The 18,414-nt window shown below is 33.6% G+C and overlaps 1 protein-coding gene across 2 annotated transcripts in view; it reads left to right on the top strand.

Annotated features, from left to right (window-relative positions):
- DENND1B (DENN domain containing 1B) overlaps positions 1-18,414 on the top strand; it is a 311,786-nt gene that overhangs the window by 110,736 nt on the left and 182,636 nt on the right. For both annotated transcript variants that reach the window (XM_023501849.2, XM_003767552.4), the window contains exons 4-5: positions 729-778; positions 17,823-17,942. In XM_023501849.2, coding sequence (XP_023357617.1) covers positions 729-778; positions 17,823-17,942 — 170 coding nt within the window. The remainder of the gene's footprint in view (positions 1-728; positions 779-17,822; positions 17,943-18,414) is intronic.

The following is an 18,414-nucleotide window of genomic DNA, read 5'->3' as shown; positions in this document are numbered from 1 at the left end:
TTTCTTCATTTTAATGAAAAAGTTTAATTTGCTGCTAAACATCTTAAAAATATACAAGGTGGAAATTTGGTACTATTTAATTCAATTGGCTGCATTTTGACTTTTTTTTTAAAAGAGTAAGATTTATAAAGAAACTTAGTATTACTGTTGTTGAATTGTATCAAGGGGTTAACTATGTAAATGCCTTTTTTTTTTTAAGCCAATGGAAGATCTTTTTTAAACATTTGACTGTGAAACATGTAGAGTTGTTATACCTCTCAGTAATTCATTCTGCTGCCAACTTCATTCCCCTTTCTCTGCCTGCATTTTAATTGAAACAACATTTATATTTTTGAGCCAGGATCTGTCAGAAGTCCCTGTGGCTAGTCTGTGGTACAAGTAGCAGCAGACGTGGCTTACCCATATGGTGCGGTGCTTCTTGTAAAATCCATATGGCCTTGTTGAAGGGAATCCCAGCGGGGATGTGAAGGGTGTTAATACCCTTCAGGCCAGGCCTTTCCCTCCTGGGGCTTCCATGGCATTGTCTTTGCAATCTGCCAAAGCACAAACATAATTCCTTTTTAATAATCAATTATTTTAGGCTAGGAATTTGTGCTATAGTTCTTGGGAGGGGGATGAAAATCTGAATATATATGTTAAACTTTTAATGGAAAAACTCGTACAAGAAAATGTTAACTGTGAAATTCAAAAAAAAATTGATTAAATTTTGTTTTTATTTGCATTTATAGGAAGTGCTACAGAGTGTGCCAAAGTTCTGTTTCCCTTTTGACATTGAAAGGTACAGTATAATTACTTGAAGTAACTTTAGCCTTAACATGTCTTAAAAGCTATTTGCTGAATACATTTTCAATAAAAAAAGTATAACTATAAAGTCTTCAATAAACTTTTAAGTGAAATCAGTATTATGGATTAAGACAGTTTTTAGAACTATCAAATGTTCTATCTCATTCTCTTCTCCATAAACCAGTGTGAAGTGCTAGTTGTCAATTTCACTATTTCCCTTCTTTGTTCTTCAGGAATCTGTTGTAAATATTTGCAGAAACATTTTAATATGCTCTTGATTAAAACAAAACTTTAAAATTATGTCTTTTGATACAGATCTATAGATCCTAGTTTCTGTCTTTATTACGCCTAATTGAAAACACCATCTGTGTAATATAAAGCTTGAAGGAAGTTGTCTACTAGGAGTAGATTTATAGAAATAGTGCATTATATTAGAAAAATCTAACAGGTTTGAAAATGTCATTATTTGTTGTTTACTGAACAAATAGTAGCTGAAGTATCAGGTTAGAATTTCTTTTGAGTGTTCTGCAGTTCCTGCTATAAAAATCAAATCATTTGTTAGTTTCTTTTTGATTTGCATACATTCTTATCAAGTTTTTCCTGAAAACAATATCATATTTCAGTGCAGTGATGATTGATTGTCAAGACAGTTAGGTTTTTAAGATTTGCTATATTTGATGCTAAAGCTTTATATTGCCAGCTTTAAGAGATTGAATGATTTTTAAAAAAGCAGTTTGAATGAAAAATTCTGTTGACCAAGTAAATATTCCCCAAGAAATATCATGGAAAAATATAAGGAGAAAAAACATAAAATAAAGCTGTACACATTATAATTTTTAAAATGCAGATAATATTTCTTAAATTGTGTGATATTTGCAATAACTTAAAGTGCATGGGTTTTGCTTATATAATCTAAATAATTTGGGAGCATCATTGCACCAATAGTGAAATCATTCCTTTTTAGAATTCACTTAAGCACTTCAAAACCAAAATTCAAGTGCCATAGGCATTCAGTTTGGTACTATGTAGTCAGGTAAGATTCTATGACTGCCCTCCAGTGGCAAGAATGCAGTCAATAGTATTGGCAGAGATGTGTGTGTGTGTGTGTGTGTGTGTGTGTGTGTGTGTGTGATGTATATGACACAAAAATAAAATTTTAGTTCAAGTCACTTGTGTTATGCCTTTTCTATAATAAACAGCTACTTATTATTTTTTTATAATTATTTGATTTATCTCATGCACTAGCTTAAATTGTTCATAATAAACTTAATTTTTTGTACAGAATGAATTGTTTGTTTTTAAATACCTGTACTTCAGTAACATACTCTAAATTTTTTTTAACATGCTGATTAGTTTTCAGTTGTTGATTTTTAACAGTATAGATTTTTGCAAGACATTTTTAATGTCAAAAGAAACAAGTATACTTTTTAAAATTGAAAAGTTTTCTTTCCATAATTCCTGAGATATTGGTGAATAAAAAAGCAACATTCTTTTGAGCTGTTCATGTACTATGAGATATCACTTTTAGATATAAGGGAAGACTAAAGGAATTTAGTTAGAAATTGACTATGTCAATCATTACTGATTAAGGAATTGGATGAATTAAATAAATATTGGTACAGTGCTTCAAAAATCTCTATATTGATCAGACTACTCCTTTCATAAATGTGAATTGCAGTGGTATTTCTATGAGAAAAAAATATTGTCCTCGTCTATCATACACATTTGATAAATCTTAAAAAAAACAACAAACCAAACCAAATCTACACTTGTCCTTAGAGACTAGACATACAGAATATCATTAGGCCTATAATTGTGTTTTACTCTGACGCCTCTTTGTGGCATGGAGATGACCCTAGGTTGTTAAAGGCCACTCCAAGAAATCTAAAATTCTTTTGAGTCCTACTTAACTGGAAAGGTTTCTGGTGCCAGTATTGTGATAATTATTGGCATAAATAGTAAATGGAAAGTCATAGTTGTAAAAAATCTAAAAGCTATTTGCTTGGGCTTTGTGTTCAGACTAGAAATAGAAATAAAAATAGAAAAAACAAGCAAACTACTATACAAAAAAAATGCAGAAGGCAGCTAGATGGCAGAATAGATATAGAACCAGTTATGAAGTCAGGAGGACCTGTGTTCAGATCTGGACTAGACACTTAACACTTCCCAGCTGTGTGACCCTTGACTCTGGGCAAGTCACTTAACACCAATTGCCTCAGTACCCCCTCCCCCCCAAAATGCAGAAACCCTTGCCATTGAATAAGAACAATACTAAATTTTAAATATTCTTCTTCATAAATGAGAAAAAAGCTTTTGATATGCTATCAGCAGAGCATGTGTTTATCTTTGTTATTTTAGGTCCTATTTTGCTGTATTGTTTTAAACCATACACTATTTCCTGATTCAACTCAACAAGCTTTTCTTAATTCCATATATATATATATATCTGATTTGTATGTCATGGTGAAAGAGATGGTAGCCAACCAAGGGCAATACCAGTTTAGGGGGAATAAGGAGAGGGAATAAGAATATATATTGCTTAGTGTGTGCCAGGCACTTTGCTAAACAATTTTATAAATATAATACTATTTGATCTTCACAACAACTCTGAAAGGTAGGTACTGTTTTGTTGTTCAGTTATCCAGTCATGTCCAATTTTCATGACCTCATGTAGGGTTAACTTGGAAAAGATACTGGGGTGCTTTGCCATTTCCTTCACCAGCTCATTTTAGAGATGAGGAACTGAGAAAAAAAGGGTTAACTAACTTGCCTAGATTCACACAGCTAGTCATTATCTGAAACCAAATTTTAACTCAGGTCTTTTTGACTCTTGTATCAGCTCTTTATCCACTACATCACCCACTGCTTCAATATTTTTTAGAACATGAACTCATGAGTAAAATCTTTCAGAAAAAGATTATAAAAATTAATGAACCTCCCTATGAAATAGAAGCAAGTTGTAGAAGGTAAAAACAATTCTAAAAAAGCTTAGTGAGAGCTAAAGAAAAGTTATATTGAGTACATTTAAGGATGAAACTGGAATGGGTATTACAGCAGAATAAAGATAGAAAAGACTTGAAAATATTGTTATGAACTCTTTTCACCTTCAGGAGAAAAGAGCCATCATCTTTGGATTCTAATATTATGGTCCTAGATTTACTTATAACAAAGGTTGAAATAATATTTCAAGAACAAAAAGGGGGAGAGAGAATTGTATTTGTCTACTCAGAGGAGATATTTGCTTGAAAAAAAAAAAAAGTCTTTTGTGAATACGGAAGGATCAATTCTCAAAGCATCTGATGAGGTGGAGGTAGGTGTGGGTGGTGGGTGATGGGTGTTGACCCAGAATGAAAAAGAAGCATGAGAATAATCTAGGTTGCTTTGAGTAAATTAGGTAAGTCCCAGAATTTTCAGGTACACAAAGGTCCATCTTTGTAATACGTATTTTAGTGCTGTTCTGTGGCTGCAATTCACAGAATATCGGATTCTGATGCTCTACTCATGCCCATATATATTGATACTCCATAAAACACTTCCCATTTCCTCCAATTACTCTTTTCCAGTAATGTACTCTTTTACCTTACATCAGGCACACACAAAGATGGGTCAGACCTCTCACCTAAGTGTTCTATTTTTATGTCATGATCTTTGAAGTATATTTATTTGACCATAGTTTTTTGCTACTCTGTTTTGCCTCCTGTTTAAAACCCTAAACCTGCCCTTGCCATCCTTGCTTCCTTAGTGTTTGTACCCCTCAGGTCTTTCCTATACCATGCATAGGCTACACTTTCCTCCCTTCTTCATTTTGACTACTGGGTGAACTGTTTCAGATCTATACTTGCCTCCTCTGTTGAGTCCTTTGCATCCTTATCCTATAGCTATTCTTGTTTTTACCATGCCCCAGTCATGGATTGTTTCTACCATTGGTTGCTTTTATTTCTCTTCACATTCATCTGATTGAAGTAAGAGAAAAATTTTCAACTGTTAAAAAAGAATGTGGTAGCAAATGTTTAACAACTGAGGGGAAATATACATATGCTTTAAAATTTCATCAGTATTGTTATTTTTTCTATTACTTTGCCAAGTGTAGATAGTCAATAGAACAATAAATCAGTCCCTGACTTGTAGCATTTGCTAATTTCAGGGGTGCAAATGTTCACATTAAAAATTTAACATTCAGCTCCTATGAGCCAGTTTAATGATCTTTAGAATACTCCTGCCACTACCCATGAGTCCACTACTCATGTATATATACATAATCTATATTGATTCTCACTGTAGCAATGTAAAGTTTTTATATGTTTCCAATCATTTCATTATTGTGCTTAGCACAGTGGCTTTTTCAGAATTTTCCATCCTTTCTCACACTTCATGAAACACCTTCACTCTTATCTCTCTTCTAAACTTTTCACTGAGAAACTTGATAGTTATTACTCTGAAAACATCGATACTTAAGACACTGAAAAAATTAGATGAGATCTACTTTTCTCCTCTTCTTCATCTCCTATTACATAGGTACATTCCCCTCCTGTCTTACATGAATAAGTAGGTCTTCTTTTTGCCAGGGTAAATCCCTCTACAGACATGAGTAATCTTATTCTGGCCTGTTTACTTCAGTAGATTGACCCCTCTTATTTCCTTTCTTTCACTTATCTGCAAGGTCTTATTGTGTACTGATTGCTTTCTTGTTGCCTATAAATATAATTCCATGTCTTCTTATACTTAAAAACTACTCAATTGATTGACTCATCCCCTCCATCATTATCCTATATTTCTATTCTCTTTTGTAACTAAGCTTCTCAAGACGATCATGTATAATCAAGTTCTACTTTTTGTAAAAAAATGCTTGTCTGATTTCCAATCTCATCTTTCAGTTAAAATTGTTATCTCTAAAGTTCCAGTGACCTCTTAACTACAAAATCTAAAGGCCTTTTTTTCCAATTCTCATTCTGCTCGACACAACCAGTCACCTTCTTCTTGTTACTCTTTTCTCTCTTGGTTTTTGTGACATTGTTCTTTCTTGATTCGCCTTCTTTCTATCTGATAGCTCCTTCTCAGACTTTTTTCCCAGATGATCATTAGATCAGGCCCAATAAATTTGGTTACTCAACAAGACTACAAGACTACATCCTGGACTTTTTTCTTTTTTTCTACCATATTCTCTTGCTTGGTAATTTAATAAATTCCAATGGATTTAGTCATCAGCTTTATGCAGATAATTCTCACATTTTATTTAGTTTTAATTTATCTCCACTCTCATATTTCTAAATGTTTATTTAGAACATCTCAAATTGGATGTTCCATAGACATCTTATCTTTAACATGTCCAAAACTGAACTAATTTTTTCTTCATACTCTTTGCCCCAGAAAGAAAAACAAAACAAAACACTTCCCCTCTTCCTAATTTTCCTACCACTATCTTCCAGTCTTCTTTTTAATCTACAAGTCTTTTTGACTTATGATTCCTTCCAATTCCTGCCAATCTGTTATCAAGTCTTGCTAATTCTGTATTTGCAATATCTTTTGTATCTGTCCACTTCTTTCTTTTCATACTGCCACAACCGTATAGCCCTCATGATCTGATGTTATTTCTATTGCAATAATCATTTATTTGGAATCCCTGTGTTTTATTTCTCCATTCTAATCCATCTTTCACTCAACTTTCAAAATGATATTTCTAAGCATAGGTCTGGTCTTTTTACTGTCCTACTTAGTAGACTCCAGTGGTTCCCTATCAACTTTGTTACCAAATATAAAATCCATTGTTTGATACTGAAAGCCCTTTGTGACCTTGCCTCTTCTACTTTTAGACTTCTTATACTTTATTCTTCCCTTCTAAATACTTTGTCATCCAGTGATACTGACTTTCTTGTATCTTCCTCCATTTCCTGACTGTGGTTTTTCTCTGGTAACCTCCCATCAATGAAAATGAAACATAAAGGATTTCATCAAAGAAATCTGTAGTTAAAAAGGAAAATGAACTGGTTATGGTGTGAAAGAAAAAGATAGTTCTTGGATGGCCAAAATAAATTTGCATAAGATTTGGAGTGTTTTTGTATTTATTTAGATTTGAGCATACTTTTTCACTTATATTTGATAAAACACACTCAAGCACTTATTAAAGTCCTGAGAATTCACATGGTGATCAATTTTACTCCAGAAGGCTTAAAAATGGCAAATGAGGCATTTTATTTGATCCCTGTCACCTTTCAGACATCTCCAAAACAAAAATTATGTACCATAGGTAAAGCAACTTCAGCGATTTCCTGGTTTAGTACAAAAATAATCCTCTACCTAGGACCAGATGGATTTTGCTTAGAGGAACGTAGGATAGTTTACCTCTCAAACTTGTGGAGGAGGAAGGAATTTGTGACCAAAGAAGAACTAGAGATCATTATTGATCACAAAATAGAAAATTTTGATTACATCAAATTAAAAAGCCTTTGTACAAACAAAACTAATGCAAACAAAATTAGAAGGGAAGCAACAAACTGGGAAAACATTTTTACAATTAAAGGTTCTGATAAAGGCCTCATTTCCAAAATATATAGAGAATTGGCTCTAATTTATAAAAAAATCAAGCCATTCTTTAATTGATAAATGATCAAAGGATATGAATAGACAATTTTCAGATGATGAAATTGAAACTATTTCCTCTCATATGAAAATGTTCCAAATCATTATTGATAAGAGAAATGAACATTAATACAACTCTGAGATACCACTACACACTTGTCAGATTGGCTAAGATGACAGGAAAAAATAATGATGAATGTTGGAGGGGATGTGGGAAAACTGGGACACTGATACACTGTTGGTGGAGCTGTGAACGAATCCAACCATTCTGGAGAGCAATTTGAAATTATGCCCAGAAAGTTATCAAACTGTGCATACCCTTTGATCCAGCAGTGCTACTACTGGACTTATATCCCAAAGAGATACTAAAGAAAGGAAAGGGACCTGTATGTGCCAACATGTTTGTGGCAGCCCTTTTTGTAGTGGCTAGAAACTGGAAAATGAATGGATGACCATCAATTGGAGAATGGTTGGGTAAATTGTGGTATATGAATGTTATGGAATATTATTGTTCTGTAAGAAATGACCAGCAGGATGATTTCAGAGAGGCCTGGAGAGATTTATATGAACTGATGTTGAGTGAAATGAGCAGAACCAAGAGATTATTATACACTTCAACAACAATGCTGTATGAGGATGTATTCTGATGGAAGTGGATATCTTCGACAAAGAAAAGATCTAACTTGGTTCCAATTGATCAATGATGGACAGAATAAGCTACACCCAGAAAAGGAACACTGGGAAATGAATGTAAACTGTTTACATTTTTGTTTTTCTTCCCAGGCTATTTTTACGTTCTGAATTCAGTTCTCCCTGTGCAACAAGGGAACTGTTTGGTTCTGCACACATATATTCTATCTAGGATACACTGTGACATATTTAACATGTATAAGGCTGATTGCCATGTAGGGGAGGGAGTGGAAGGAGGGAAGGGAAAAGTTGAAACAGAAATGAGTGCAAGGGATAATATTGTAATATGTTCTGTCAATAAAAGCTTGTAATAAAAAAAGAAAGAAAAGCTATGGGGAAAAAAGACACACGCACACACAAAATATTGCATTAGAAATGGTAGTTTCGGCAATAAAAGTTGAGAAAGAGATTAAAGGAATTAGAATAGGGAATGAAGAAACCAAATTATCACTCTTTGGTGATGATATGATGGTATAGTTAGAGAACCCCCGGAGATTCTACTAAAAAACTTTTAGAAATAATGCACACCTTTAGCAAAGTTGCAGAATACAAAATAAACCCACATAAGTCATCAGCATTCTTATATATCACTAACAAAATCCAACAGTTAGAGATACAAAGAGAAATTCCATTTAAAGTAACTGCTGATAGTATAAAATATTTAGGAATCTATCTGCCAAGGGGAAATCAGGAACTATATGAGCAAAACTACAAAACACTTTCCACACAAATAGTCAGATCTAACCAATTGGAAAAATATTAAATGTTCTTGGATAAGGTGAACAAATATAATAAAAATGACAGTACTACTTAAATTAATCTATTTATTTAGCACTATACCAACCAGACTGCCAAAAAATATTTTAATGACCTAGAAAAAATAACAACAAAGTTCATATGGAAAAACAAAAGATCAAGAATTTCAAGGGAACAAATGAAAAAAAAAATCAAATAAAAATGGCCTAGCTGTACCAGATCTAAAATTATATTATAAAGCAGTAGTTATCAAAACCATTTGGTATTCACTAAGAAATAGACTAATCAGTGGGGAGTAGGTTGGGTTCAAAGAACAAAATAGTCAATAACTTTAATAATCTAGTGTTTGACAAACCCAGAGACTCCAGCTTTTGGGATAACAACTCACTGTTTGACAAAAACTGCTGGGAAAAATTAGAAATTAGTATGGCAGAAACTAGGTATTGACCCACACTTAACACTGTACACCAAGATAAGGTCAAAATGGGTTCATGACCTAGGCATAAAGAATGAGATTATAAATAAATTAGAAGAATATAGCATAGTTCACCTCTCAGACCTGTGGAAGAGGAAGGGATTTATGACCAAAGAAGAACTACAGATTATTATTGATCATAAAATAGAAACTTTTGATTATATCAAATTGAAAAGTTTTTGTACAAACAAAATTAATGCAGACAAGATTAGAAGGGAAGCAATAAACTGGGAAAACATTTTTACAGTCAAAGGTTCTGATAAAGTCCTCATTTCTAAAATAGAGAATTCTCTCTGATTTATAAGAAATCAAGCCATTCTCCAATTCATAAATGGTCAAAAGATATGAACAGACAATTCTCAGACAAAGAATTTGAAACTATTTCTAGCCATATGAAAAGGTGCTCCAAGTCATTATTAATCAGAGAATTCAGAGACATTAAGATAACCCTGAGATATCAGTACATACCTGTCATATTGGCTAGAATGACAGGGAAAGATAATGAGGAATGTTGGAGGGGATATGGGAAAACTGGGACACTGGTACATTGTTGGTGGAATTGTGAATACATCCAGCCATTCTGGAGAGCAATTTGGAATTATGCCCCAAAAGTTATCAAACTGTGCATACCCTTTGATCCAGCAGTGTTACTACTGGGCTTGTATCCCAAAAAGATCTTAAAGAAGGAAAAGAGACCCATATATACAAGAATGTTTGTGGCAGCCCTCTTTGTAGTGGCCAGAAACTGGAAATTGAGTACATACCCATTAATTGGAGAATGACTGAATAAATTGTGGTATATGAATATTATGGAATGTTATTGTTCTGTAAGAAATGACCAGCAGGGTGATTTCAGAAAAACCTGGAGAGACTTAACATGAACTGATGCTGAGTGAATTGAGCAGGATCAGGAGATCATTATATATACTTCAACGACAATACTATATGATGATCAATTCTGATGGATGTGGCCCTCTTCAACAATGAGATGAACCAAATCAGTTCCAATAGAGCAGTAATGAATTGACCCAGCTACACCCAGTGAAAGAATTCTGGGAAATGAGTATGAACCACTACATAGAATTCCCAATCCCTCTATTTTTGTCCACGCATTTTTTATTTCCTTCACGGGTTAATTATACACTATTTCAAAGTCTGATTCTTTTTGTACAGCAAAATAACTATATGGACATGTATACATATATTATATTTAACATATACTTTACCATATATAGCATGTATTGTTCAACCTGTCATCTGGGGGAGGGGATGGGGGAGGAAGGGGGGGGGGAAATTGGAACAAAAGGTTTTGCAATTGTCAGTGCTGAAAAATTACCCATGCATATAACTTGTAAATAAAAAGCTATAATAATAAAAAAATAATCCTATAAAATGGAAGATTTTGAAATTTGAGCTAATTCAGTCCTGCTCCCCAACTTCTCACATTAGTATTAGCACCCTCAAGGACATGATAACAGAATTACATTAAAACCTGTATCTGAAACTCATTTCCCTCTCTTTTTTTCCAGTGGTTTGGAGACATAGTTTCAGGTTCTTAGTTACTCAGGCCTCAGTAAGCCAGCTTCCTACTGTTCTTATGGAGCAGACAACCTGCCGAGGGTTACAATTTAGAAGCACCGATGGGGAAAAGCAGCTTCTGAACTTGAGGTGCCAGGATAGAGAACTAAGGAAGGAGGGAGATCATCACCCAGGTCACCAGTACAGAAATGAGATTTGGGGAAGCTGAAGGTACAATGCAGCATTCCATGAAGTCTGAGGAAAAGGGCCACCTGAAGTTAGTTCTGAATACCCAGGAGTTGCTTGAAACATAGACCAAGGCTGATGAACCATGAAATGCTCATCTAAGGAGGAGGCTGAGATACTTTTCTGACTCCCTTTCCTTTGATTCTGATTTCTTTAGAGGTTAGATTCCAGAAATGGGTGGTAAGGAAAATAAGAGGGGAAAAAGATTGAAAGTACTAAAGATTCCAGGAAGAAAACTCAGAGAGACCTTGAAGAAAAATGGATAATTTAATAGGAAAAAGTAACAACAAAAGAAAAAATAACTTCTAGATCTAGTAAATGAGTTTAGAAATTTATGAATAAAGACTGAAAAAAGGAAATGTTCTAACACTTGATGACATAAGTGATAACATGTTAGATTCTATACTTTTAATCTAATTTATTAACTTTTAATAATTTAATAACAGTTTACTTGCTTAATTTTTTTTTTCAAAATCAATGGACTACAGTGTTAGGGATGCTGGGGAATAGAGGCATATGTAGCAAAAAGAATATTATGATGAAGAAATCTAAGAAGAAAGATTTTTGATTTTTTTTATCTTAAGTAAATAGAAAAAGCCAGAAATCTGTGGACAGTAAAACGATGGTCCAGCTAGACTGAGCACATTGAATTCTTTACATGAATTGATCAGAGGTGAACCAGGGAAATCTAAAGCAGGTGTATTGTTTTGACCATAGAGTCAAGTGGTTGCAGAGTCCACTTGTAGTGGGTAGTGTTGAGATAATGTCCTGTAATCAGATTGCTTAGATTACTCAAAGTTTGAAGTTTACTGGCCTGAGCTGGTGACATAGCATTCAATACTCAGAGGAAGTAATAGCACAACATCAGATAATATGGACAAGAATCAAACAAATTAAGTCAAAAATCATTTATTAAGCATTTGCTGTGTACCAGGCATAAACAAACATCCATTATTTCTTCTAGCAGTTCATAAAATCTGACTATGATTTGAAGTACTAATTAAGGAAGCAAGGTTGGGATAATGAGTAAAGAAGAGAGATTTTCAGTAAATCAGTCAGTCACTAGTTTATGAACCCGACACAATGTTTAGTGCTGGGGATTTAAAGAAAGGCAGAAAATAGTCCCTGAGTTTTAAAAATATACATTGTAATGCAGAAAAAGTTTAAATAATTACATACATACAGAGAAGATGGAAGGCAATCTGAAAAGGAAAATATAAGTAGGAACCAGGAATCCATATTGTGGATCCAAGGAGTCCAAATCATAAGTTGAAAAATAACAACTACAGAACATATATAAGTACAGCTTCAAAACAAAGCAAAAACATTAATACAAGACTTATTAGAATTCCTAGAAAAAAATGGTGATTTTTTAAAAAGCACACTATAAACGAAAGAAAAAATCTAGAGGAAGCAAATAGAAACTAAATAAAATTCTAGAGGAAAGAAGGAAAGTATAGTAGTACAAAGTGATAATTTTAGAGCTGGTAAATTGAGATATTGGAGATTATGTTAAATACAAAGAATAGGAACTTATCATTTCAAGTCAGAGGGACAAGTTACAATTATGATTATAGAAATAGAATTTCAGAACTCATGAAGTAGAAGTCACACATTTGTAGGTAATGATAAGATCAAGGATATGACTATATTTGTGTAGCTGAGGTGGGGTAGAGTTGTTAAATCATTGTAGTTAATGTCCTACTCATTGTGACCCCATTTGAAGTATTGTTGGCAGAGTATGGTTTGCTACTTCCTTTTCCAGCTCATGTTATAGATGAGGAAACTAAAGCAAGAGGGCTTAAGTGACTGTCCTGTGTCATATACCCAGTAAGTGTCTGAGGCTAGATTTGATTTCATGACAGAAAATCTTCCTGATTCCAAGTCCAGTGCTTTATCCACTATACCATCTAGCTAGAGTGGAGAAGTAGATCATATAAAATACGAGGTAGTCAGAATATTTAATGAAATGTCACATATATTAAAGTTCTCTACTCTGAGAGCAGGGTTTAAGGAGGAGAGAAAGATTGAGTCATAAGTTGAATTCATTGAGGAAAGAGAGTATGCTCAAGATTAGAACATAATAGCTACCAGAATTTTGAATGTTAGATATAGGTTGAGTGCTTTTCAAAAGAGGAGAGATTATTGATTGGTGGTGGTAGAGAGAAAGCCTAGAAATGGCAATGGAGGGCAAGGAATACTTCAACTTTACAAGTTGTCTTTTGAATTGGAGGGATGACTGAAAGTTCAATTAGTTCTGGAAAACATAGGTAGATGGTGTCATTTTGAAGGAACCAGATCTTAGTACAAGTCAGAAGATGGAATGAATGAAAAAGAAAGATTTAAAATGAAAGCAAGTTTGTTACCTATCGAGCAGACATTTCAGCGAGCACAGTGGAAGTGATATAAGGCAGGGCTTTTTAAACTTTTTCCACTCATGATTCCCTTTCACCCAAGAAATTTTTATCTGACTCAGGATATACAGATATATAAAATAAGTATGCAAATTCAACATTTACTTATAATAAATCTTAATTTTCTAACCTCCATATTCAGGTGTGACTCCCCATTTGAGGTTGTGAAACAAGTTGAAGATGCTGGAGTATATTACACTAAATGCCTTAGAATGAGACATTAGGAAAGTTTGGAAGAATTAAGAATAAAGGATAGGCAGTGGGGAAATGGAGATTCAGATTGTAAATATGGATTCAGAATCCCTGGAATGGGAAGAGTATGACCTGATGGGAGTTTCATAATCATTGAGGAATAATTTAATAATTATCAACATCCTTAGAGGCTTGTCTGTGGATAGAATCCTCTCAGTGACTTAGGCAGCTCATGTGAGGAAGGAATGGTATTTTTCTTTTATCAAGAGACACTAGGCTGAAGACCCTGGTCATGATTGAATGGCATTTTTCTTCTTATCTCACAAATAGGGGACAGATATGATGAGAAGGAATGGTGTTTCTCTGAGAAGCATGGGTTCAGAGCAGTCCATCCATTTTCTACTTTAGTAATTTAAGAAGTAATTTAAAGCATCTTTTTAGAATCTAATTATTTGTTCTTCTCTTGCTTCCCTCTCTCCATGTTCTCTTAAAGACCTGGAAGTTTGATTTAATTTCAGTTATTTAATTCCTGGTCTTAGCTTATTCTCCCCTCTCTCTCTTTGGTAATATTTTTCTGAGCATTTGATATGTCTCTACATTAAACTTTTTTCATTTCATACAGGAGTGAGGTTCATCTTCTGTTCATTTTTCCTACCCACTTTTTCATGTTTTTATTTTCTTTTCATATATCATAATTTTAAAAAATGGCAACTTTCCCTTTTCCTCTTTTATACAGTAGGATGTTCTTTTTACCTTTCGTTTTCTTTTTCTTCTTTAAATTCTCATAACTTCACTTTCAAGATCTCTGTTTTTCTTACTTAATTTCCTCAATACCCTTTTAGGATGTTAAGTTTCTGAAGGAACACTTCATTGTACATCTTCCATTTGTTCAAATTCATTTATCTTTTCAGATTTCTACAGAATCTTGTCTTTGTATTTCTTAGTTCCTTTCTACTTCTTCTTTTCATCAGAAATTCTTGACAGTCCTTTGTATTTGTTTCAAAAGGTTAATTTTCTCCTTGCAGGCTTAAACTTAACTTTGCAGAATAACTTTTTTCTGGGTTGTAAACTTCTCTCTCTTTTGAAATATACTCCAAGAAAACCTCTCATAGTTGGAGTTTCCAGGTCTTGTTGTGATCTTAACTGTTGTTCCTTGGAAGTTGAATTGTTTAAAATCTATATGTATACACACATTTATATTATTTTCATGTGTTTACATGAAAGCTTTATTATCTATATATTTTGAAACTTTATTTTGGACTTTCTTTCAGAAGGTTTTTTTTCATATTTGCTTTTCATTTACAAGATATATGTATGCATGGGTAATTTTTCAGCATTGACAATTGCAAAACCTTTTGTTCCAATTTTCCCCTCCTTCCCTTCACCCCTTCCCCCAAATGACAGGTTGAACAATACATGTTATATATGTTAAATGCAATATATGTATACATGTCCATACAGTTATTTTGCTGTACAAAAAGAATCGGACTTTGAAATAATGTATAATTACACCTGTGAAGAAAATAAAAAATGTAGGTGGACAAAAATAGAGGGATTGGGAATTCTATGTACTGGTTCACACTCATTTCCCAGAGTTCGTTTGCTGAGTGTATCTGTTTTAATTCATTATTGCTCTATTGGAACTGATTTGGTTCATTATTGAAGAGGGCCACGTCCATCAGAATTGATCATCATATAGTATGATTGTTGAAGTATATGATGATCTCCTGGTCCTGCTCAATTCACTCAGCATCAGTTCATGTAAGTCTCTCCAGGCTTTTCTGAAATCATCCTGTTGGTCATTTTTTTTTTTTTTACAGAACAATAATATTCCATAATATTCATATACCACATATTCAGCCATTCTCCAGTTGATGGGCATCCACTCAGTTTCCAATTTCTGGCCACTATAAAGAAGGCTGCCACAAACATTCTTGTACATATGGGTGCCTTTCCCTTCTTTAAAATCTCTTTGGGATATAAGTTCAGTAGTAGCACTGCTGGATTAAAGGGTATGCACAGTTTGATAACTTTTGGGGCATAGTTCCAAATCGCTCTCCAGAATGGCTGGATGTTTTCACAATTCCACCAACAATGTATCAGTGTCCCAGTTTTCCCACATCCCCTCTGACAGTGTAGTGGTATCTCAGAGTTGTCTTAATTTGCATTTCTCTGATTAATAATGACTTGGAGCACCTTTTCATATGGCTAGAAATAGTTTCAATTTCTTCATCTGAGAATTGTCTGTTCAAATATCCTTTGACCATTTATGAACTGGAGAATGGCTTGATTTCTTATAAATCAGAGACAATTCTCTATATATTTTGGAAATGAGGCCTTTATCAGAACCTTTGACTGCAAAAATCTTTTCCCAGTTTATTGCTTCCCTTCTAATCTTGTCTACATTAGTTTTGTTTGTACAAAAACTTTTCAATTTGATATAATCAAAATTTTCTATGTTGTGATAAATAATGATCTCTAGTTCTTCTTTGGTCATAAATTCCAGAAGATTATTAATGGATCTTTCTGTTTCTACTTTTATACTGAGGTATTTAAATGGGATGTATAGTTTTCATTTATGACTTATTGCAATCCCAAGTTGCTTTTGTGTTGTTGTTATTTGATCATAATTTTAGTCCATGATTCATAAATGACTTCTTCTTGTCCTCTTTTCTATTTCCTATGTTTTTGATATCAAATATCTCATATTTTCACCTATTTCTAAGATTTCTCCCTTTCTCATGGAGTCAGGAGTTTTGTTTTTGTTTTTTTCTATTCTAGTTTTCAGAGATTCCATATCTTGGTTTAAAATTAGCACTTTTTTCTATAAATTTTTTTCTCATTTAGTTCTTTCAAAAGCTTTATCAAAAGGTTATATCACTTTTAAAAAATCTTGCTTCTTTTTTAAGGTATTCAGATAGTTTTTGTGGGCAATATTTTTTTCTTTTGAGTCTGCTTGCAGTTTTAAAAGTTACATTTGCAATAATTTTTGATACTTATTTGTCCGGTTTTCCTTAATTTATTCTCATCTCTTAGCTTTGGTTTCTGAATTATACCTGGGACTTTGTATTAGGGACAGGATATGTCCCTTGTTGCTCTATTATGTGAGAATGTAATCCCTGTTTGGTCTTGTCCTAAGTTCCCCAGGGTTCTTGTACTGACTTCCACTTTCTGGGGGGTAAGACTATCTCAAATCTTTGAGGTTTAGAGGCCTGTATTGTCAGAATGCTTGCTAGAATCTCAGTGAATAGTATTTCTGACTTTAGAGACCTTGGGGTTGAACTTTTTTGATCTGAATGTTGGTAACAGGCAGGTCATTAGTTAATGTGTGCTATTGCTCCCTAGCTTCCCATCCTGGAGTCTTCTCACTACCTTAGGATTTTCATAGCAGAGCCTGCTACTCTCGTTTTCCCCAATCAGTGAGCCTTTAAGGCTATAAGAATTCTTTTCTCTTTTCATGCTGGAAAATTTACTTTTCCATGCACTACTGCTCTGGATTTGTTTAAGAGCTCTTCTTATTGCACTTGGATTCTATTCTAGTGTCCTTGCTCAGAAAACCCCATATGGGATCACAAAGAATTGAACATGGATGAAATGATGCAACAACAACAACAACACCAGTGATAACTGTTGTTCAGCTGAACACTGCTAGTGTTTGCTGTGACTTTAGTACTGTACTAAATTTTGGGGATACAAGTCAAAAATCAGTTTCTACCCCCAACAAGATCACTATCTAACAGAGGAGGCAACAAGCAAATAAGCAAAATATATGCAAACAAGTTATATACTGGGAAAGTAGGAAATAATTTAAAAAAAGGAAGCCACCAGAATTTAGAGAATTGAAAAAAAAATGTCTTGTAGAATATGGCACTTTTATTGTGACTTGAAGGAATCCAGGAAAGCCAGTAAAGGGTGATGAGGAGGAAAAGGTGCTAATCTTTGAAATAAGTGATTTGTATTCAGTAAAAGTATTATTATATACCAACTGCTATTGCAATGGCCATTCAGTATTTTTAAACATCTCAAGTTTTAGAATGTAGGTAGTATTAAGGATGAAATATATCTTTAGTTATTAGCAAAAAGAAATCCTCAGCATGTTTGGAATTTTGTGGAATCTTTTTTCTATTGGGTATGTTGCATGACTTAATATTTCATAATCTTAATTTTTTTAGGGTTTCCCAAAATCAAGTTGGACAGCACTTTACTTTTGTGCTAACAGATATTGAAAGTAAACAGAGATTTGGATTCTGTCGTTTAACATCGGGAGGCAAAATTTGCTTATGTATTCTTAGGTGAGTACTTGTAATAAAACAATTTTACTAGTCATGCTATTTTTTCCCAACTTATATTGTTATACATTATGTTCATTTAAACAATTTATAACTATGTCTCATTGAGAATTGAGTGTTATTGAAATGAAACAAAAATGTTATTTTATTTTTTCCCCTTTTCATAAGTTTTAAATCATTGAAAGAGCAATGAACTTTCATTAATGTAATTTAGCTTTGTTTTCTTCCTTCTATTTAATTCTGGATCAACTCTACATGTTCTGTATTCAGCTGATTATCATTTTTGACAATGATCATCGTCCATTTGACTATGTACATAATTAAGCTGAACTTTTTTGAATGATTATGGATCTCACATAGGAGGCTTTGCATTGTCCACAGGAGCTTCTACAGAATCTCACTGTGTATAAGGAACTCCTCCTCAATTTGTGCCTTGTACTTTGGCAAGCATTTATCTCCTGATTTTATGTCTTGT

This window comes from Sarcophilus harrisii, chromosome 4 (assembly GCF_902635505.1).
Source record: "Sarcophilus harrisii chromosome 4, mSarHar1.11, whole genome shotgun sequence".
Lineage (NCBI taxonomy): Eukaryota > Metazoa > Chordata > Mammalia > Dasyuromorphia > Dasyuridae > Sarcophilus > Sarcophilus harrisii.
This window is presented reverse-complemented; position numbering and strand designations above follow the sequence as displayed.